Source organism: Piliocolobus tephrosceles, chromosome 12 (genome assembly GCF_002776525.5).
Source record: "Piliocolobus tephrosceles isolate RC106 chromosome 12, ASM277652v3, whole genome shotgun sequence".
Lineage (NCBI taxonomy): Eukaryota > Metazoa > Chordata > Mammalia > Primates > Cercopithecidae > Piliocolobus > Piliocolobus tephrosceles.
In genome coordinates, this window is record NC_045445.1 from 99078457 (window position 1) to 99101608 (window position 23152).

General features: G+C 40.3%; 1 protein-coding gene across 2 annotated transcripts in view; it reads right to left on the minus strand.

Annotated features, from left to right (window-relative positions):
* Positions 1–440: 440 nt before the first annotated feature.
* The window catches only part of CLCN5 (chloride voltage-gated channel 5), a 163927-nt gene continuing 141215 nt past the window's right edge, over positions 441–23152 (minus strand). For both annotated transcript variants that reach the window (XM_023202013.3, XM_023202014.3), the window contains exons 8-15: positions 18907–19029; positions 17775–17981; positions 13595–13675; positions 12784–13326; positions 10777–10963; positions 9115–9513; positions 8743–8959; positions 441–7514 (exon numbers count right to left, since the gene is read on the minus strand). In XM_023202013.3, the coding sequence (XP_023057781.1) occupies positions 7424–7514; positions 8743–8959; positions 9115–9513; positions 10777–10963; positions 12784–13326; positions 13595–13675; positions 17775–17981; positions 18907–19029 (1848 nt within the window). In that variant the 3' untranslated portion in view covers positions 441–7423. The remainder of the gene's footprint in view (positions 7515–8742; positions 8960–9114; positions 9514–10776; positions 10964–12783; positions 13327–13594; positions 13676–17774; positions 17982–18906; positions 19030–23152) is intronic.

The window sequence follows — 23152 nt, forward strand, 5'->3', positions numbered from 1 at the left end:
TGATCACCCATCCTCCACCTTGTACAAAGAAGCTGTAGGCAAGAGGCCTGTCAAAGCCCGCGACCTTACATCATTAAGAGCTCAAAGAGAGAGAAAAATACAATTCCCAGCCAATTCTCACATCATCAGGAAAGTATCACCAATGTATGAGACAGGAACATTTAAGTAGCCATAATGAATGAGGTATCTGGGTATCTGGAACATCTCCAAAAACGCAAGCTGCCTCTCATTTGCCTCCTTACGGTAAAGAGTATTACTGAGTCTGTAAATGTGAAAATAAGTATTTAATAAACCTTTTTAAGCAGTGGGCCTGCCAGTAGGGGTTTGCAGTTGTGTTTTATGCTACCCTCCCCTGAGCCTTCCACTCTGCCCCTGTGGTTTTCTGATCAGAAATCAATAGCTACCAAGTTTAGGGTCTTTAGAAACACACCAGACACCAGGGTGGATAAGGCTGTGCTTTATTACATGCATAATTACAAATCTGTGCTAAGTGGAAATGTATAAAGCAATGGCGACCTGGGTTTAAGCCACACAGAGAAAGGGCTGGACAATCCATTAACCCTTCTGCCAATGTCCATTCCATTGCCTTTAACATGATTGTTTCCATTTCTTACAATTTGCATAGCACTTACTTGTCAACATACTTCGAATTCATTGTCTCAGTTTATCCTCACAACAACCCTGTGAGGTAGGTAGGGCAATTAACACTATCCCCATTTTGCAGATGGGAACACTGAGGCACAGAGCGGTTAAGATCTCGAGGCTAGTTAGTAGAAGCATAGGGAATAGAAATCAGGTCTCCTAACTCCCAAGTCCACATCTTCCTTTTTAGACTATGTTGTTCCACATGACTAGGGAGTAGACTAAAGCGAGCAATGAGCCATAGCTCTGGTTCAGGCTATGCCTAGGAACAGGCGAGAATAAAGCTAAGAAAGCATGGCTAAGGGATAGCAACACTCAGATAAACAACTGCTCTACGACAGCTCAGCACCAAACCTCCTGCAGAAACTTGGGCTCTATTAGCTTTGGTTGAAGCTACTTTCTGGATACCTAGTTACTGCTGACGTCTAGACATTAGCTTCAGCTGAACTTTCACCAACTCTCAGGCATTAAAATGTCGAGTCGGACAGGTTTTCTTTGGCTACTGCAGTTGGAGCCAGCCCTACAAAGAGCTTACTACAGAGAAATTCAAATAGTGGCCCATGGGCTGTAACCCAGCCCCTCTGATCTTCCTGGCCTCATTGGCTCACCCAACAGGTAGTAGTTTTCCCATAGCCAGAAATGAAAGGGCAGAGGTAAGAGCAGGAGGCTGGCCTTGGTCAAATGAAGAAGAGTCACCCACATGACATCACTGTCCCCCTTAGCTGATGTGACCAAGGTACTGACAGGGCCACCTCCTTTCTGGCCTATACCTGGTTAGCAGCATAGCTTCAAAAGACAGCTTAAGAGAACAAAATATTAAACACATCATTTTAAAATCTTGAATGGAATAAATTCTTAATCATCACATAGTCCCAAAGGACCAAATACATAATAAAAAGTAAATATATACTTATATAAAAAGCTGAGTGCTAAAAAGGCAGGACAATGGGAGAGAAAGGAAGAAGAGGGGACAAAGTGAAATGGAGGGAGGAAAACGAACAAGCTGGAAGGACCATGTATTTTGAGGTACCGTTAATGTGATACTGAGGCTGAACATTCCCCTCTCAGGCCACACCCTCTTCTCAATTTTGCCAGATGGCATTTCACTCACCAAATCTTAGACTGCCCCTGAATTCCAACAGATTTGAACTAGTAGGTAATACGGTTTAGCAGTAAATATTTCATATGTCTGCCTTGAGATGCTAAAGCCCTCATCACCCCCGACAAGTATCAATGGATTTGGCCCTCACAGAGGAGCAAAGCCCTGTTGGTCCCATCAACTCAGAAGTATCTTCCAGTTTCTGTTCTCAGAACAATCATCTCCCTCCCACAAAGTCCACATTCAAAACAACATGCCTGTAATAAAACAAAGAGAAATTTGAATTCAGGGCATGGTGTGGGGAGAGAAAGAGAACAAGACAAATGGAAGGCGGACGAGGCAGAGACAGGAGAGGCAGACGTCTTTTCTTTTTTAACTCTCATATTTTTATATTATTACATGCTGTTTTTCTTCAAAAGGCCAAATTTTAGGCAAAGCATTCATTCAATGAGTGTGCACACAGAGGCTGAAGGCCCTTTGGCAGGAACTAAGAGGTAGGAATTTATGACTGCAAGACTGGGCTGGGTGATCTGATAGGTCCCATCCAAGAAATGCAAACTCCACACGTCATATACTTTCTTTCTTGGATGATTTGGCAAAATTAGACTACACCATGGAAAAACCAATTTTGTTCCCTACATCTATTCAAACTTTTACCCAGATCCAGATGTTTAGAAATGAGAATGTGGCCAGCAAACGTTTGGGGAGTAACTTAAAGTTGCTAACAGCCATTGTTCTCAGAACTTCTCTCCTTGGAGCAAGCAACTGAAATATGAAACAGAGCAGAGTCAGCGATCACCTCAGGACAACTACACCGACTGAACTTCAAATTGACACAGCTCTTGAGCTCTGATCTGAGGAACTCTTTTTTTTTTCCATATATAATAAGGACATATGAGGAGGCAAAAATATATATTTTTAAAAAATTGCTATCAAAATTCAAGACAATCTATCTAAACCTCATAGTTTAGGAAATGGCAACAGATACCACATTTCTTCATGAGCAGATGTCTTGGGTCGGCCCTATCCATAAAACTAGACTGCCCTTGAGCCAAACACTGCTTTGAACCACTCATTTGCATAGAAAGCCTGGCCTTTGGAGGATTACTTGACTTTTTTTCCCCTTGTGGCACACGATCAAGCAGTTTATAAATGCCAGAACATATGTTATAGAGGTGTGGGATGGCTTTCCTTCCACCATCTTACACCATCCAAATATTTTCTTACCAGGGCTTTTTCCATGGCCATAACTTTTAGTTTCTTCTCCAAGGGGAACCCAGGCAATCCCAGAGGTGGCTAAAAAAATCAAGGTTTGGCTGGGTGCGGCGGCTCATGCCTAGTAATCTCAGCACTTTGAAAGGCCAAGATGGGCAGATCACCAGGTCAAGAGATCGAGACCATCCTGGCCAACATGGTGAAACCCCGTCTCTACTAAAAATACAAAAATTAGCCGGGCACGGTGGTGTGCGCCTGTAGTCCCACCTCCTTGGGAGGCTGAGGCAGGGGAATTGCTTGGACCCGGGAGGCAGAGGTTGCAGAGAGCTGAGATTGCACCACTACACTCCAGCCTGGCGACAGAGCAAGACTACTTCTAAAAAAAAAAAAAAAAAAAAAAAACAAAGTTTTAGGACACTTAAGTTCAGACCACATATTTAGACATCTAATTTTTTTTTTTTTTTTAAAAAGGACTCAATATTCTACCTCCCACTTACTTTCTAAATTCCTAATTTTTCTCAGGGTTTTTAAGAGCTCAACGTTCTATGCACCACCCAAAAGATGTTCTCCTGCTTCCTCTGAACTGATGGGTGGCTTGCATTTGGCTCTGATCCAGTGTAGGGGACCCAGTTCCTCACAAGACAGTGTGGTCAGTCATTAGTAAGTACTTTGGCAATATAAAATATGCTAGCTGTTTCAAGTTCTCACCATTGTCTTCGCTATCATTATTAAAAACTCAACTTCAAAGATTGCACTGTTCATTATTTTTTTAAAAAAAAACAAAACAAGAGATAGTGTGGGATAACAAGTACATCTTCCTACTCATCACCTAGCAAAATAAACGAAAATCAAGATCGAACCGCAACAGGTGATTGAACTACTTAAAACATACAGCAGTGGTTAATTTCTATAATGGACTCTATTGCACACTAAGTTTTTGAAAACATATTTGCCCCCTCACACCTTAATGCATTCATAAGATCTTGGTTGTGAATTACTTCATGGCCTTAGATCTCACTAAGCCCTGGTTACTTCATCATGTTCAAACAGAATTGAAGATTTGCTAAGAAATGCATACTATGCTCTGCTCTTCCTGTAAAGGGTTTAGATTCAGCCTTTGGTGCCAAAACAATTCAACTGCTTTTCAGTTCAATCACAAATTAATCGTTTGCTTCACCAGCTGGCAAATTCAAAGTATCATCAATGTCAGCTTATCTACCAGAGGATATCTGTTCTGTGGCTCTTACCACCTCTACTCCACAGCTGGGCTGAGCCAGGATGCCGTGGCCAGAGAGAGGAGAGCATTGGAATATGTTTCTAACCAAACATCCAAGTAGAAATGATCTTTAAAGTTGCCATTATTTTGTGTTATCAGTCCCCTGTTTTTTCCCTTCAATATAACGAATCATGCATTAACTGTTTCAGGTTCTTTAAATTCTTTAAATGGAAGATTTGAAGATACAAAATATAGTAGTTTCACTTTTACAAATCTATAGACTCTCATTCATTTTATGGCTGGATGGCTACCAGCTACTCTTCCTTGGAAAATCCTAACTCCATTGAAACACTAATTGGCTTGTGTCAGGCAATCTTCTCATTTAATACCAAAATAGTCTTATCTCGACTCATTAATTTTTAAATCACAAACCATCTAGTCTTCTGCCATTGAGGTATGTGGCCATTTGATGCTACTGACAGTCCTCTCTATACTGGCTGTATTTGTTGCTTAAGCATGTCCTACTGTTAAAGTGGCAATGGCAGAAAGAACATTTTCCTTTTCCACAAGACAAGAAACTTAGAGTGTCAAGGTGCTGAGCTAGCAGTTGAGAGTTATAGCTGCAATTAGCCAAACTTTGAGCCAAACCATAGGATTGGATGTATAGTGGATACCATATACTATAGCTACTTCTAGCATACAAGCTACAAGGATTCCTGAGAAGCTGAAGTTAATGAATGAGATTGATCAGGAGTGAGGTATCAAAGGGATATTGTCATTCTCTGGAGGGCCAATCGGTGCTTAGCATCTACAAAGTATACCTTGGCACAGTGTTATCTGATTTCTCGAATGTATTCTCTGAAGTAGCACCTTAACACTGGCTCATCTGTCTAAAATCAAGAACAAAGCCTAGAAGAAACACAAAGGCAAACTTAAGACACCCTCCTTATCCCTAGTGCACTATGAAATATGACCAAACCTTTCATTGTCATTAAATACCAGAAATAGTAACATTTTCTGTTTTGCAAACTTTAGTGGGGAAGGACAACTGATAAGACAGGTATTGGACCAGAAATGTACAGATAAGGACTTTGATTTCTACACAATATACAGGGTAGTCAGTCAAATAGTCTCATATGAAAGAATCAGTGGCATGGAAAGGACAAAATACGTAGTTACTGAGCCATGACTATGATATAACATACGCCAGAGATATTTTTTCTCTTTCATTAAAGTGCTAGAGTGACCTATTCACAAGGAGAAACTCTAGCGACCGCCTTGATTATTTTAAAGATAAAAATAAAATAACCCTTGGCTACCCAGTTCTGAGCCAAAAAAAGAATTTCAGATTTTGGAAAGATAAGAACTAGGGGTAAAAATGTCCTAGAATCAGGGATCAGCAACTCTTAAAATGAGGTACACTGAAGTGTTTGGGGGTAGAGGGTTGGTGGGAATATGCAGAATGACCACTGATTCTGGGCTGGAAGGATGGTAGGAAGTGCTAGGAACAGAGCTATAAAATGATCCAGGCTGAACTCTTACCTCGGCAGTGAAATCTCACTGCCATAGGCATCCAGTGTGGAAATGGAGGCATGGCAGCAGCAATGGGGCCACATGGCAAAGAAAATGGCTGTGTGTCACCTCTGGTCCATGTGTTGTGAGACTGCTGAGCCTTGGTTTACAATTTAACTAGGCCTGGGAGTTATTTTTTTGTAGTAGGAATGATTAACCAGGAGCAGTGCTCAGTCCCAAACAGAGGATTTGGTACTAGGATAAGAAGTGGAACAGAATGGAGGGGGAGTAATTGCACATAGGTAAAATTACAGAAAATGAAATAGTGGTTAGAATGATGATGGTGGCTCGGTAATTCCACCAAGTGTCCCCAGAGTGTGATTTTTTTTTAAACTGCAATAAAGGTGGTATGAAATTGAGACAGGCACCTTTTCAATTGGATACAAGCACCTTTGGTGTCACCAGGCCTTGTCCATACTCCTGGGTCTTAGGATGGCTCTGCATTTTATTTAGACTTCTAAGGACTCTTGAAGGAGTCACAGCTGCCTATCCTGTTCCAACACCTTGAATATATTTGGAAGTATCCCAAGCCTAATTCATGCTCATGGGGACAATACACTGGCCTGCTACACGTACTTATCGCTGGGAGGTGCAATGAGGTGTCCAGTTATTTTAGTACTGGCGGTCTTTACAAAGGAATGCATGAGGATGCAGATGCAGTTCTGAATCTTCCCTGGTTTACCAGTATGCAGTCTAGACTTGGTTCCCTTTGCTGTTCTTACATATTCCAGAAGCCTAAAGCACCATCATTCATGGAGGTGGCATCTGGGTAAGAGAATTAGTCAGGACCTCACAAAAATGTGAAATTCCTACTCATTGACTTTGCTTAGAAGTTTACTAATTATTCATTTCAAGGAAGCTGGAAGAAATCATTCCTTGCTACTAACAAATTCATGGCAAAGTCCTTGTGTACCAGCTAACAAATGCCACCTGGAAAATTACCCTTTTTGCAGACAAGGAGAAAGCTCTATAACTTATCTTTGTGCACTTCAAAAGAGTACCAGGAACAAGCAAGCTATAAAAGTCAATCTCTCTAAATTCATTTAAAAGAGATTCACCAAAGCAGCATTGTCTTATAATCAAAATTAAAATTAACATAAACATACACACATAACAAACTAATAATGCTAAATATTGTAACAGGAACAAGGATAACATTTGAACTGAATCTTCACAGTCTAGAAAATACCATTACTCTCTTCCTTCTGGTTTTCCTTTCTCTGGTTTGAAAAAGCAAAGCCCCTTAGTTTACACTTTGTCTTCCAGTAACAACAGTTAGATCCCAAAAGAGTGACTTTTTCATCGGTTTCCTACAGGTTATAGGTCAGGACGGCTGGAATTTTTCTTGCATAGTTTTCAGTGATTGCATATTGGCTAACTACTTTTTAAGTTAAAAAAATCTTTAAAAAAACAAATATAATTAAACCACAGCAATCTTATTTATTCTTTCATGAGATCTTCCTAATGTAACATCACGGAAGCCTAACTGTAATTTCTCCTAAAGAGAAAATTAATTTCCAGAGATTATGTAGTGCAACTGGTTAACTTGTAGGAAAGAGACAAGACACTAATGTGACTTCACCATCCAAATATGGAAAATGTGTTTTGGGTACCCAGTTAATAAAACATATCCATGGTCTGTAATGTCCTTCCTGCTTTATATCCAGAACTCTATGATTCTAGTTGAAGAGAATGGAATCAGGATCTTGGTTCGCCATCTGTGCAATATGCTTTAACACATCCTTTTTGGTAATGATTCCAAGCAATCGCCTAAAAGACAAACACAACACAACAAAACAAAAATAAATCTGTACTTAAAATAGCATTCCCAAAGGTGATACTTGTCCTCCTTTTCAACTTTGTCTTTGATCACTAGCTGCCCTTCCAGTATGGGATCACAGGAGTAGGACGTGTGCTCCAGGCAAATAGGATGATGTGTGGGTTCCTAAATGTATGCAAGTGTTTCTACCTCTAGGTCTCAGACCCTGCGATTTACTCTGGTTTAAATACTCTTCACTACATATCTGAATCTTATCTACTGCAGCCCAATTCAAACGTCCCTATTCCAGAGCACCTTCCCTGATTCTATGAGCCAGCAGGAACTCTGCCCTCCTCACAGCAACAGCATACACATTCTTTGCAGGCCTCCTCAGTGGCACTTGCCTTCTTTGCTATTGTACGATAACCACTGCTAGGTTCTTGCCTTCCCTAAAACACTGCATGCTCCTTGAGGGCACAGAAGGGTCTTATTCATTTTTGTGTCTCCCTGGAATCTAGTGGAATACCTTCTTACATGGAGCAGGGATTCAGTAGATGTTAAATGAACCAGTTAGGGAAGTCCCCTTATTGATTTAAATCCTGCAAGGCATCTGTCACACCATTTAGAAATTTCAGAGGTGAAATTCTTATATAATTGCTGGATTAACATAACATGTTTGGGGAAAAAATCCACCCCTCTCCTCAACCTCCCTTCTTTTCCAATAAAAATAGAAGGGTTCCCTTTACTGGATAAGAACTATCCCAGGAAGGAAAGAGCCTTGGGTCTGGCAGTCAGAAGACTTGTGTTTAAAGCCTTTTTCTAGTATTTGTTAGCTGGGGAACCTAGTATAAATCTCACCTCACTGAAACTTGGTTTTCTCATCCTCAAGTAATAATAACAAGGAGATTGCAGGGAACAAACACCCAGCAAATATACTACTACCTGATGCTATTGTAATTTCAGTGCTGCCTATGCACAAAACGCAGCTGTTTCCTTTGTCAGGGAGGAACTGAGTTATTTATAAGATGCAACCAGCAGTTCGCATCTCTCAAACACATGTTCTTTCCCAAACTCCTTTTACACTAATTATGATTTTGAAAACCTATCCACTTTCATCTCAGAGCTTCAAAAAGTCCTAAAAGTGCTACTAATGTTCATTTAAACTGGGTTCTACTTCTTTCTCTCTCTGCATTCTCTTTTCTCCCACAATCCAATTTGCCTTCACTCAAGACTTCTTACCCGTTGTGTGTAACCAGGCACTGCCGCAGTCCCAGCTTTCGGAAAATATCCACTACGATCTCCATGGGTGTAAGGTCAGTCACAGTGAAGGGGCTGAGATCCAGGATGTTCCGAAGCTTTAGAGTGGGTGGAGTGTATGGTGGCAATGGAGGAGAATGCTCCGTAAAATAAATGATGGAAGTGCTAACAACCCCATCCTGTTTCTTTCGAGCATTTTCTATTCAAACAGAAAGAAAAAGTAAATTGAAGATGGACGTGCTAGTTCTATCCTTCTGGCTCCTAACCAGTCCCCTCTTCCCTGTCTTCCCCCATTTCATGCATATATATTGAGTTCCACAGTGGATTCCACTATCCCCTTTCTGAAATCCTTACCAATTGAAATAATGAGATCTCTTCGGAGGACAAAGCCCACAAGTCTTTGGGACTCCCGGGATACCACTACTGGGAAGCCACTGTAAGTGGTTTCACTGATTATGGTCTCTACATCCTCCACAGTCATACTGTCCTGAGTAAGGACAGTCAACAAAGGATCATTTCTCCGGGGTTTCATCACATCCATTGCCAGGGTCTTATGAGCAAACTCTTCTTTGGCTTCAAGAAAGGGGTATCCATTGAGACGGATGTGGGCATCATAGATGCCCTCCCGCCCAAGAGCATCTGCCACCCACTTGCTTGTCATGGCTGCAGCCATCAGAGGCACGATGTATTCTAAGCCACCAGTCAGTTCAAACATTATGACAACAAGAGACACAGTCATCCGAGTCACCCCACCTGCAAAGAAATAGACATAGTCTACTCAGGCAGGCAAAATACAGGATTCTTACAATTGTGGGCCTTTCCAGGAAAAGCTGACCTACCAGAAACAATGAGGTCTCACCTACAACTGTGCAGACTCCAGAGATCGCAAGAAAGCAAGGTTACAATGGACACAATTCAGAGTTTTCAAAATAACATCTACAAGAAGCCTTCTGTTTTTCTTTTTCTTTTTTTTTTTTTTTTTCTCTTTCTTTTTTCAAGACGGGTTTTGTGCTCTGTCACCCAGGCTAGAGTGCACCGGCGTTATCACTATTAATTGCAACCTCCATCTCCCAGGCTTAAGTGATCCTCCCACCTCAACCTCCTGAGTAGCTGAGACTATAGGCACGTGCCACCACACCTAATTAACTTTTTATTTTTTGTAGAGTTGGGGTTTCACTATGTTGCCTAGGCAGGTCTCAATCTCCTAACCTCAAGCAATCCTCCCACCTCTGCTTCCTAAGTAGCTAGGATTACAGGTGTGAGCTACCATGTCCAGTCCAAGATGCCTTCTTGTTTCTTTGTTCTTTCATTTTTCTGTTGCTTCTTTTCCCTAATTAGAAAATACATGCCCACTGTGGAAAATCCAGAACATATAAAGTCACTATCTATTAGCTCGCTGCTGATAAATAAGCAGAGTAAAAATTTTGAATGACTTTTTCATGTTTTTTTCTATGTAAAAACGTACGTTTTTAAATAAGTGAGCTCACATTATATGTTTAATTTTCTGCCATGTTTCCCCCTCTACTTTATGTTGGGAACATTTTGCATATTATTATAAATTTATATATCATATTTTAAGATGTTAAACATATTTACATTATATTTTAAGATGTCAAACATATTAACATCATATTTAAAGGCTGCATTGTATAATATCATATGGAGGTACCATAATTCATTTAACCAGTCCTTCATGTGCAAATTTAGGTTGATTGTAATTTTTTGCTCTTATACTATGATATTCTTGTGCAGATATCTTTGTCCAAATTTCTGATTATTTCCCCAGTATGAGAGAGTAGAATTCCCTTTCTTTTTTATTATGATTTTTATTTTTTATTTTTTTTAGTTTCCTCATCTGTATATCAGACGCTTTCTTAATGTGCTTGGAAAATGGCAAACTTAACTGGAAAGTGATGGGCATTTAAATTTTCCTACAGTCAATTGTGTTTAATAAACTCTTCTGTTGTATGTCACCTGGGTAGCAACTTCTTTGAAATTAATGTAAACACTACTCACCTAAGCAGGCTGCAGCCCCAACCATTGCATAAAGGCCGGGGGTGATGCAGTCAGCTCCCTGACTACACCAGCTATTGAAGACGGTCCATTCCTGGTGGTAATAGGCCAGTTGTTCCATTCCTACTCCTAGAAGTCGACCTGCTATAGCACCAACAGCCATGCTAGGGATAAAGAGGCCAGAAGGGATCTGCGAAGAGAAAGCAATAGATGGTTAGTGAGAAATGATGATTGCTTGGCACATGGTAAGGGCTGGAGGACTGACCCTCTGCAAAGCAAACAGGCCATTGACAATTTAACTATGCACTATGCTAGCAAGTGGCTGTAAAGATTTGTGTAACACTACAGGGACTAGGGGTTCTCTGGGACGTGCAGGCAAAGACGACTGCAAAGAAGCTTACCCTGATTCGGGGTCCATCAGGCAAGAGCCTGAAGTCTCCAGACCAACACAGAACTGGAGGCAGAAATTAGGCCTTTCCCAAAGAAAAAGGAAAATAGATGGAGTTTCTCATATATGCAGACATTTTCTACCAATTTTGAATTCTTATCAACAATGACTACCGTTTATTGAGTACCTACCATGTTCTATGCTGGATGCTCTACATGCAAGATTCATGGGTTCTTTATAACCCCAGGAGACAGGTATTATTATTCCCAAATGCCAAAGAATCTAAGGTTCAGAGAGGTTAAGTAGCCCACCCAAGGTCAAGATTTAACTGGTGCTGGGATTTAAATGGAATGCTCATAACCATGCTCATATATTGAATCTTAGCCCATTGCTCACACAAAAAGGATATAGCATATGAGGTTTCAGTCTATTTTGTAACAATATCAAGAAAGATTAAACAATTAAAAAGTTTTAATAAGATCATGACTATGGCTACACGATTAACCAAAAAAGGAAAGCTCATCTATCTCCCTACTGTTTTTCTTGACTCCTAGGATACTATAGTAAATTCTTAATATTCTGTACTGAGAGAGGGAAATGATGATAAGGACAACCAAAACAGCAGATTCTTTTTAAACAGCCTGTGTTTGATTTTTGAATGCATTTGAATCTGGTGTTCTGATGGTTTACAAATTCCCTTTAAGTGAAAGAATGCAGGCATGAGGTGAAAATTAACTGAAGAAGCACTGCAAAACTTCCCAGGGTCTCCATCCCTTCCCCGTATTGAGAGGATGGATGGCATCATCTTAGAGATTACAGTAATGCCTAAACTGAGTTGCTATCTCTTCTGGCTTGAGTCTCCATTTCTCTAGAGAATAGAGGAAAGTAACTTGGTAGTTAGGGTACTAAAGAAAAGAAACAAACAAACAAAAACCTAGAAGGGAGGAGGAAAATACTTCAACAAATTTTCTTTTCTGGCTTCTTCTGAAACATGGAAATAGTAACAGGTACTGAAAGTAAAACATGCCAGCCTGATGTCCACTTTTGATAGCTTAAATATTAACTAAGGATAACTTGTGAAGTGGATCCCACTTCTTGACAATTGAACATTGATACCAACTGTAAAAACTATATTTAGCTATATATTGGGTTGAACCACAGGAAATTGCCATTTTAGCAGTCAAAATGGTCAAATCCCAGCAACTTCTCTGGTTCAATCAAGATTGTGCTTTATTGGTAAACTCTAAAGCCACCCTATAAGGAGTAACACTGTGCTGGCCAGATATTATTTTAATATAAAATGTACTGGAATAAATACCTCACCATCGTTTTTGAGGGGCAAAATATGTTTTCCACAGAAAAGGAGAAAACATTCTTCCTAAAATTTCATCACTGAGGCTGGCATTTGGATAGCTTAAGGCTTAGACAATTTGAGATAGAGGTATAACTGTCTAGCAAATTATGAGAACATGTGGGGTAAAAGAGGCTTTAGGGGTGGGGGAATAATGTGAGGGGGATTTGAAAGCACCATATGAGCTATCAGGATTGTATGATACCTGAGCTCTGCCCTCCAAAACCCACAGCCACACATGCAGCCACTGAGTCCCAAAAGAATTCCTCACCTTCATGCCAAAGGTGAATATAGTAATGACAATTTTCAGTATCAGTGTTAAAGCCAGCTGCCACATTGCACTGTAGACTCCCACGCCAGCCGGTCTGTCAGGCAGTTCACCCCCCTTGCTTGTGTTGAAACGGTTCTCATAATCACAGAGCTTGGAAGAGTCCAGAAGGCCACAGTCATTAAACAGCTCAGAAATGAGCTCACTTGTGCTCATCCGAGTGTATTCATTGGGGAAAGCCAGGATGGCAGTGATGGCTGTCACGACGAGTACCTCTATGACAGGATACTTGCCCAATTGGGTGGTCTTTCGTTTCCGACACCAGGCAATGTTTGTGCGGATAAACAGCGCTCCCCACAGACCACCAAATATGCCCAGCAGAATGAATGGCACGAGCTCAAAGAGATGCCATGGGGTGTGAAACTCCACATAAAATAGTACCAGGCGGCTATTCCCAAATGGATTGATGGAGCGTAGAGTGAATGCTGCCACCAAGGCAGCAAAGAATGAACGCCACAGTGTTTTCAGGGGAAAATAGTAGCTGACCTAGAAGAAAGAAGGTGAGAAAGCAAACTTAAGTCAATATGTAGAAACTGTTTCAGGTGAAAAGCTGTGCTGCAGACATGAGAGTCAACTCATGGATGAAAACTGCCCATTGGATTTCTAGTCACATGGTAAAGCACCAAGCTGGGGAGAGCACTCAGGGACTGGGATATACACAGATATTGTACATTATGTGCAAAATTATTGCGCTGCAATGTACAAAGTTCCTGACACAAAAACATGCACATGCTGTACAATGAAAAGTTGTTACCTCTTCAAGGCTGAATAATACTCCACCTATAGGTGCTCCAAAGGCTACAGAGACACCAGCTGCTGCTGCAGCCGACAAGACCTACAATCCAAAACTCAAAATTAGTGATAGAATAATGCTGCTTTCCTCCACTCAATCACATTTTTATAAGAAATGTTAGTAGTTACTGAACATTTAAAAATACCTTCATATGCTCCATATCATCAAAAACAAAATTCAAACACTGTATGCTGAATTTTGAATACACATGCATAGTTCACATGCTTGACCAGGTAAGAGGACCTTTCCTTTGTAATTCATTTAGCCATGTGCTTTATTCTAAACTATGCCCCCCATCTCCCATACTCCCAATTCAGTAACTGCATTTGAGTTTCTAAACCTATTTGTTCACCATCTAAATGATGTACTTACAGTGATATATTTATATAGCACTTTGTAAAGGAATGCTTTTTAAATGAGATATTCAAGAAGGCTCTAATGACATAAAACTGAAGTCACAATTGGTTCACAGTTATTCAGCAGCTGCAAGTATTCATGCAATAGGTATTTAGAGTCTCCCATACCCTGTGTCCTACTCCATGCCTAATAACCTGTGGACACAGAAATAGGGAGGTGACTAGATTTTTAAGAGAAGACTTAAGATATGGCAAGGAAAGGGACTAGGAGAGAGTGGGAGAGGAAGAAGGAGCCAAAGGGAAAAAGTGATAAAGAGAGAAAGAGAATAGTGATACTTAGAGACCTCCATCTCTGTGTAGGTGTGTGTGTACATGTAAAATGTACATGACAAACACTAGTAATGGCAAACAAACCAAAATTAACAGATGGACCAAGTCCTTTCATTGGATTCTGGTTGCTATGGAGAGAGATGATTTGAAGAAGTAAAGAAATATTTTAAAGAAAGTTGAACAAATTATGAGTTTTGAAGAATAAAAAGGTCCTTGGCAAAATAAGCATACGGGATTATCTGGGAGAGTAGGATGGCTCAGGAAAATGATGGAGAGGAGAGAGTGGAGTCTCTGGTGCTAGCTGTAAGGGCTTTGAAATTCCTAGCTACAATGGCTTTCATTTAAGATGAGGACAGCCAACATGCAACTTGAGAAAGGGGATTTCAGTAAATACATTTAGGATGAATTAAGAGAAAGAAAGAATCGGGGTGGCTAGCTTGCTTTAATTTTATATTGCAGAGTGGAGTCTGTCTACACCCTTCTTTCTCAAGTCTGTTTTACTCTCAACCATCTGCCCACTTTGACAAGGCCATAAGACAAAAAAGGTTGCCACTGATGATGAAAGCAACAGGAAAAAATAACTGGAAAGTCTAAATAAGTACTAGAAAGTAAATTTAAGATCCAAATACTAGCCGGTTGTGGTGGTTCATGCCTGTAATCCCAGCACTTTAGGAGGCTGAGGCAGGAGGATCACTTGAGCCCAGGAATTCAACACTAGCCTAGGCAACGTGGCAAAACCCAGTCTCTACAAAAAAATTCTAAAAATTAGCTGGGTATAATGGTATGTGCCTGTAGTCTTAGCTACTCGAGAGGCTGAGATAGGAGAATTGCTCAAGCCCAGGTGATGGAGGTTGCAGTGAACTGAGATCACACTACTGCATTCCAGCCTGGCCAACAGACTGAGACCTTGTCTCCAAAAAAAAAAAAAAAAAAAAAAAAAAGATTCAAATACTGTCATGCACCACATAACAATGTTTCAGTCAATGATAGACCACATACAACACGGTGGCCCCATAAAATTATATTTTTACCGCACTTTTTCTATGTTTAGATGCACAAATATTTACCAATGTGTTACAATTGCTCACAGTATTCAGTATAGTCGCATACTGTACATGTTTGTAGCCTAAGAGCCGTAGGCTATAAAAGCCTAGGTGTGTAGTAGGCTAGACCATCTAAGTTTCTGTAAGTCCAATCTATAATGCTGGCATAGTGAGGAAATCTCCTAACAATGCATTTCTCATAACGTATCCCTGTCATTGAGACATGACTATATTCATATGAGCCTAGCCGGAGAAATACATGGCATCTGTATAGAGAAACAGCCAAATCAAATTCCCTTCTTATTTTATTAGAAACTATTTGAACAAAAATGCCAATTTTTAGAATGAAAGTCCCCAGCAATCTGTAGTTTCAAACTCACCTTCATCCATGCAAAACCAGCAACAATCACCACTTCACTGTTAACCATTATAATATTTTCTTTAAAAATTTCAAACACAGAAAAGGTGGTAGAACAGCACAAAGAATTCCTACATATCTTCATGTAGATTCTGTAATTGCTACCATTACTGCATTTGTTTTATGATTCTCTATTTTTTTCTGAAGAATTGGAATTTCACTCAGAAAAGTCAGTTGCACATATAAGGCTCATGTACCCTGAAATGTTTCAGTGCATTTAGGATATAAATGCTTTTTTGTCCTAAAAGCAAAGACAGTCTCTTCCATAATCACAGTTCAATGACCAAAATAGGAAATTTACACTAACAACTGTTATATGATCTATAAATCTCATTCAAATTTCATAACTGTTCTAATAAAGCCTTTCTAGAAAAAAAAATGTTTTTTCAACTCTTCCCTTCTGTTGAACATCATTCCCATTTAACAACCTCACCAATTTAACACTGCCTTTAAGTCCCTCTACTGCATGACAGTTAGTTAAACAATCTATTCATATTTCCCCATCTTCTCTCCTGCTAGCTTTCCTCTCTTTTCTAACTGTGCCAGGACCTTTCTCCCTTGAACTGAACCATCAAAATTTATTCTATATTTGAAATCTCAGTATCTTTGAGTTTTCTTCTGGGTCTTGTGGTTAATTTTTTTTTGGTTTTCATAAGAAATCATTAGGTTCCTGTTTTGTGAAAAATCCTTTTAAATGAAATGACCTTGATCTTGACCCATTCCATATGTGACTTCTTTGTAATTCAAAGAAAATAAAGCAAGAGCCATTATTTTCTTAGGCCCTTAATCATAGCAAGAAAAAAGTAAACCAATGACTTGGAACATTTTTTTTAAAAAAGTCCTTCCTCCTCAAAACAGCATACATTAACAACTGCATAACCATGACAACCACTACAGAGTTGCCGTGGTGGGACTAATTTAGCTGGGCTGAAACAAAAGGTAGAGAGAGGTCCAATACAGAGAGAAACTAATTCAAGTATAATGTTAGATAGAAATAGAAGGTGAAAAAACCAACATCTGAAACATACACTGTACTTATATGTACTATTCCATAGCAATAAACAACTTCTTTTAAAATCTATTCTTTCTGTTACTTACTTTGTAAGAGAAGCAATATATACTTGAATACAATTATATACAATAAAAAGTTAAAATTCTTACTTCTCCTTCACTACCCCTCACTCTCCCACTCACCATAGATAAACATTTTTAACAGTTTGGCATAGGCCAGGCATGGTGTTTCATGCCTGTAATCCCAGCACTTTGGGAGACTGAGGCAGGAGGATGGCTTGAGCGCAGGAGTTCGAGACCAGCCTGGGCAACATAGTGAAACCCCGTCTCTACAAAAAATACAAAAATTAGCTGGGTATGGTGGTGTGTGCCTGTAGTTTCAGCTACTTGGGAGGCTGAGGTGGGAGGATCATCTGAGCCCAGGGAGGTCGAGGCTGCAGTGAGCCATGATCATGCCACTGCACTGCAGTCTGGGTGACAAAGTGAGACCCTGTCTCAAAAAAAAAAAAAAAAAGTAAAACCAGTTTGGGGTAAAACCACTTTCCAGACATTTTCTATCAATAAGTGCATGTACACTTTAAAAAAATATGAATTATATTATATACATTATTCAGAAACTGGCTTTTAAAATCTAATGGTGTTTCATAGCCAGAATTCCAAGTCAATATATATAAGGTTGTCTCATTTAATGGTTGCAAAGTATTCTACAGTATGAACAGAATAGTATTTATTAGATCAGTTCCCTGTTGATGGACATTTTCGTTGCTTCAGTTTTTTACTATGTTGACAGATGCTGCACTATCCTTATACACCTTTGTGCACACACATGCTAGGATGTCTGTAGGATAAATTCCTACAAGTGGAATTGCTGGGTCAAAGGGTGTTTGCATTAACATTGGTAGAACCCTCAAATTCTTACCCCCTAAGACTGTATCATTTATGGTCACAACCAAAAAGAGACTATTAAGGCCATTCATTATTACCTCTCTGCGCTTGGCTTCATTCTTCCTGTATTTGTTGAAGCAGTGGCACAGGATGTTCCCACAGCAGCAAGCCACGTGCACTAGAGGGCCCTCTTTGCCCAGGCTCAAACCAGACGACACTGCCAGCACCAAGGTGATGGTTTTGATAACCAGAGTCCACTTACCCAAATAGCCCCTAATAATGAAACCACTCAAGATAGTTTTTATCTGCAGGTCAAAGAAAGAAAGATTGAATATAGACTAAGGAAGTCAACAAGGTTAAAAAGCAAAAATCTGGACTTCATTATAGAAACTGCACCTTTGGAATAAGTGACATATAAATGCTTGACCTACAGTGATCCCTGTTTGGAAGGGAGCCCAGGAGCCGAAGAAAGCAAGAACTCTTCTTTAAGGTTTCATGTTCTCCCTCTTTTTAGGGGGAGGGGAGTGATAGCTGGACAAGGATGTATTGTAAGTATGAGAGTGTGCATCTATGAAGGAGGAGCTGGTGAGGGAGGGATAGGTGTTTGCCTCATGTTACAACGTGGTAGCCCAAGAGGCATGTTTTGAGAAGACAAGGCTAATGTCCCTGAAACAACCTTAAAGGTTAGGTATAGTCTTGATTCCCTGGCTTTAAAAAAAAAAAAAAAAAAAGTGACTTATTACCTGGTCAGGAAACGGGGAAGGGCAAAGTCATCCTGGTAATCTAAGTCTCAGTGTCTTCAGTCACTGTCATGCAATCTAAGCCAAAAGTAGTTAGAAACAGGGTTTTAACCACCCCATGTAGCCTAAATCATACTGTGGGAAAGGTACCAAATGATTTTCTTTCTTTTGCTCTGAAAAAGCTGACAATAACATTGCTTTTTCAGAATCTTGGGATATACTCTGGAAGCTTTTTGGATAGTGAACAGGGGAGGTTTTCCAGCGCCTGGCTCAACAGGAACCCTCAGGAGGCTAAGAATCAACTCCCTTTAATTTCCAGGTAGCCCAGGCTGAGAGGGACTTGTGGAAAGACCTAGGCCTTAAACGGCCTCAGGATCCGATCCTGTTTAACATTCATCAAATTGTGGTATGTGCTGGAATACATATTAAGAGATTTTAATCAAAAAGTATTCATATTGTAACCATTTATAAACCATTTTAACAGACTCACCTCAGGGATTCCAGAGCCACAGGCATAAGGCGCAAACACCTTGACAAGAGATACGGCAAGGAAGGCAAATAGGAGAGCCCAGAGGACGTACATGAAATAATTGACTATGTAGGCAAAGGCTCCCTGGAACAGGGGGGAAAAGAAGCTTGTGTTAGCCTAGATGGCTTCAGTGAGACATGCAGCTCTTCTGAGTAATGTTTTCTTCAGGAAAAAAAGTCCAAAAAAAAAAAAAAAACACCAAGATTAAATTGTTCAAGATGTTTCTTTCTGAATTGTCAACTACCGAAACACTGTCAGGCCACTTAGTACTGAAAATGAGATGCTTTGCTATACCCAAAGGAAATTTACCATGGATTCTAAGGATGAACAAGGAAAAGAGCAAACTGAAAACCTTGAAACAAAATTCTCTTTCTATATGAGTGCTTTGATGGGTTTTGTAGTCAAATATATACAATTCCATGTCATTTTACCAAGTCTTAAGAGCACCTCCTCCCCCTTTTTTGGAATGGCTGAACCTTGGCTTCACATTTCAAGTGAAGAGCAGATCTAAAGTTCCACTAAACTCACCTTTGGCTACCTACCTTGGTGTCAAATTCTCATAGTTTATAGTAACAAAATTTTGAGTGTTTGGTTTTTCTTTACTTTTTAAAATTTTTTATTGTATGTATTTAAGGTGTACAACATGATGTTTTATATACATACACAGTGAAATTGTTACCACATTGAAATAAACTTACACGCATATCACCTTCCATAGTTACCTTTCTTTGTATGTGAGGTTAAGAGCATCTAAAATCTACTCTTAGCAAATTTTTAGTATACAGCATTATTAACTCTACTGTACATTAGCTCTCTAGACTTATTCACCCTACCTTACTGCAAATTTGTACCCTTTGGCTCACTTCTCCCCATTTCCTCCTCCTCCATGCCCCACATAACCACCATTCTGCTCTCTGGTTCTGTTTACTCAACTTTCTTTTTTAGAGTCCACATATAACTACATCTTCAAGAAATTTTAGTACCACAGACTCAGCAACAACCATATAAGTAGAAAGTTTCGGACCCTGGCAATACCAGATACAAATAAATAAAATGGAAACAACTATTTTTAAAATGGAAAGAATATACTTTTTGAGACTATTCCCCTGTGATAAATGAAGCATGCCACAAAAGAAATCTAGCTCTGACCAGCAGGAAAGATTCATCCATATTAAAGGGCCTGCAAATAGTCATGTCTTACAAAAAAAGCAATTTTGATTAGGAAGTTATGCTTACTGGTAGAAATATTAGGAATTGCAACTCACTCAACTTACATAAAATACAAAACTCAATGGACTTTTGACTTTTCAAAACACAAAACACTATTAAAGTAACTCACTGACCTAGACAAAGAGAACCAGAATGCTCAGGATTTTTCTGAGTTGTAAATTTGACACAGGTTTTCCATTATCTTAGGCCCTCAGAGGAACACATGATTGCTATTTCTTTGCCTTTCCAATGTCGCTAAGGAGGAAGAAGACTGCAGAGGTAGGAAACATAGAGGGTAAAGGAGTGAAAGGAAAAGTAACTCAAACTGGCCAGAGGCAGAGACCAGGAGGCCAATTTCCTGCCATTTGGAGAAGGCTTCTTAAAACCTAGAGGAGGCCGAGGCAGGTGGATCACGAGGTCAGGAGATCAAGACCATCCTGGCTAACATGGTGAAACCCCATCTCTACTAAAAATACAACAAAATTAGCTAGGCGTGGTGGCGGGCACCTGTAGTCCCAGCTACTCGGGAGGCTGAGGCAGGAGAATGGCGTGAATCCGGGAGACAGAGCTTGCAGTGAGCCAAGATCGTGCCACTGCACTCCAGCCTGGGCGACAGAGCGAGACTCCATCTCAAAAAAAAAAAAAAAAAAAATGAAACCTAGAGGACTCTTTCCCCAGGGAAGGATTTCATTCATAAAAAGAAGAGCCGGAGAAATTTGTCACCAGAGCAAATCTCAAGCTCCAGTTTTAAAGTAACTGTTGGAACACTTACACACATATAAAGGGGCAGCATGAGGGAGCCCTGCAGTGATAGAACAGTTCTAAATCTTGACTGTGGTGGTGGTTAAACAAATGTCCACATGGGATAAAATTGCAATGAACTACATGCGTGTGTGCATACACACACACACACAAATACATACATAAATCAATGTGTGTAAAACTGGTGAAATAAAGCCTGTGGATTGTACCTATGTCAATTTTCTGGTTTTGCTGTGGTACTACAGTTATGCAAGCTGTTGCCACTGAGGGAGGGAAGGCTCGGGGGAAAGGTACTGAGGACCTCCTTGTACACTGTTTTGCAACTTCCTATGAATCTGTAACTACTTTTGTGTGTGTGTGTGTGTGTGTGTGTGTGTGTGTGTGTATGTGTGTGTGTGTGTGACAGGATCTCATTCCATTGCCCAGGCTGGAGTGCAGTGGCACTATCATTGCTCATTACAGCCTGGATCTCCTGAGTTCAGGGAATCCTCCCACCTCACCTTCCGAGTAGCTGGGACTATAGGTGGTTGCTACCATGCCCAGTTTTTTTATTTTTAGACACAGGGGTCTTGCTATATTGCCCAGGCTGGCCTCAAACTCCTGGCCCCAAGGGATCCTCCCTCCTCAGCCTCCCAAAGTGCTGGGATTCCAGGCATGAGGCACACCTCACTCAGTCCTTGGAGGAGAGGATTTTTTTTTTTTTTGAGTTAGAGTCTCACTCTGTCGCCCAGGCTGGAGTGCAGTGGCACGATCACGGCTCACTGCAACCTCTGCCTCCCAGGTTCAAGTGATTCTCCTTCTTCAGCCTCCCGAGTAGCTGGGATTACAGGTGCTCGCCACCACACCTGGCATCAATATATATATATATTATATTTTTTTGTGTGTGTAGAGACAGGGTTTCACCATGTTTGCCAGGCTGGTCTCAAACTCTTGACCTCAGGTGATCCACCCACCTCGGCCTCCCAAAGTGCTGGGATTACAGACCACCATGCCTGGCCAATTATATTTAAAATAAAAGAATCTCCCCAAAGCAAGGGAAATTCTCTCTCTCCCTCTCTCTCTCACCCTAAGTCGCAGGACTTCTCAAACTTTTCTACCTAAGTTCTCCTAATCTACGAGAGAGTAAACAAAGGCATCAGAGTATGGGACAGGGTACCCGGCAGCAGAGCTGAAAGATTTTGTTTTTTCTTAACAAGTATGAAATTTTGCATTCCATTTTAAATGATTATTTACACATAATTTTTGAAAAAAATGCCAAATATTCAGAAAAAAGTAATGCTCTGGGAAGGCAAATAACGTTTGTCCTATGGTTTCACCTACCCTCTGGCATGCTGACCTTACCCTAGTTTGAGAAGCATAGACCTAAACCCTCCCAAACATACAGCATGTATCTATCCCTTTTATTGAACCCTTTACCTAAGCCAATATGCATAGTCATATATGTATACAAACACTCCTATTTCTATCTTTATTCTTTTCCTATCCTCCTTTTCCCTGGACTGTTTGTGTTTGTGTATGTGTGTGCACATGCCACCTCAAATTGTTTGTAGACCAAGGTGGGTAATATAAATGTTTAAAAGTACAAACATACATCCTAGTCTTGTTTCCCTCACTAACAAAATAGATGAGTAGTGAACTAAGATGGTACCTGTCTTTGTTGGCGGAAGTCAGGGTGGAATTGGGAGCTGAGAGTTTTTTTGCTTTGTGTGCTTTTGTTTTCAGTGGGAGAGATCAAACATATAACTGAGTGGTAAAAGAAAGGTAAGGAACTGAAAAATAAGCAAAGTTACCTTAGCATCAAGAAACATATGCTAGGCCAAGCACAGTAGCTCATGCCTGTAATCTCAGCATTCTGGAAGGCCAAGGCAGGAGGGTCACTTGAGCCAAAGAGTTAGAGACCAGCCTAGGCAACACAGTAAGACTCCATTTTTACAAAATAAATAAATAAGTAAGTAAGTAAATAATCTAGGTGTGGTGGTGCACGCCTTTAGTCCCAGCTACTCCTGAGGAGGATTGGTGGGAGCATTGCTTGAGGCTAGGAGGTCGAGGCTGTAGCGGTGAGCTATGGTCGTGTCACTGTAGTCCAGCCTGGGTGACAGGGAAAGACCCTGTCTCAAGAAAAAAAAAAAAGTGCTAGAAGACAAGGACAAATTAAAATATTGATCTGATCACAAAATGGGATGATAGGCAATTTTATTCCTGGGTTTCTGTTATTTTGATGTGGAATGCATTGTAC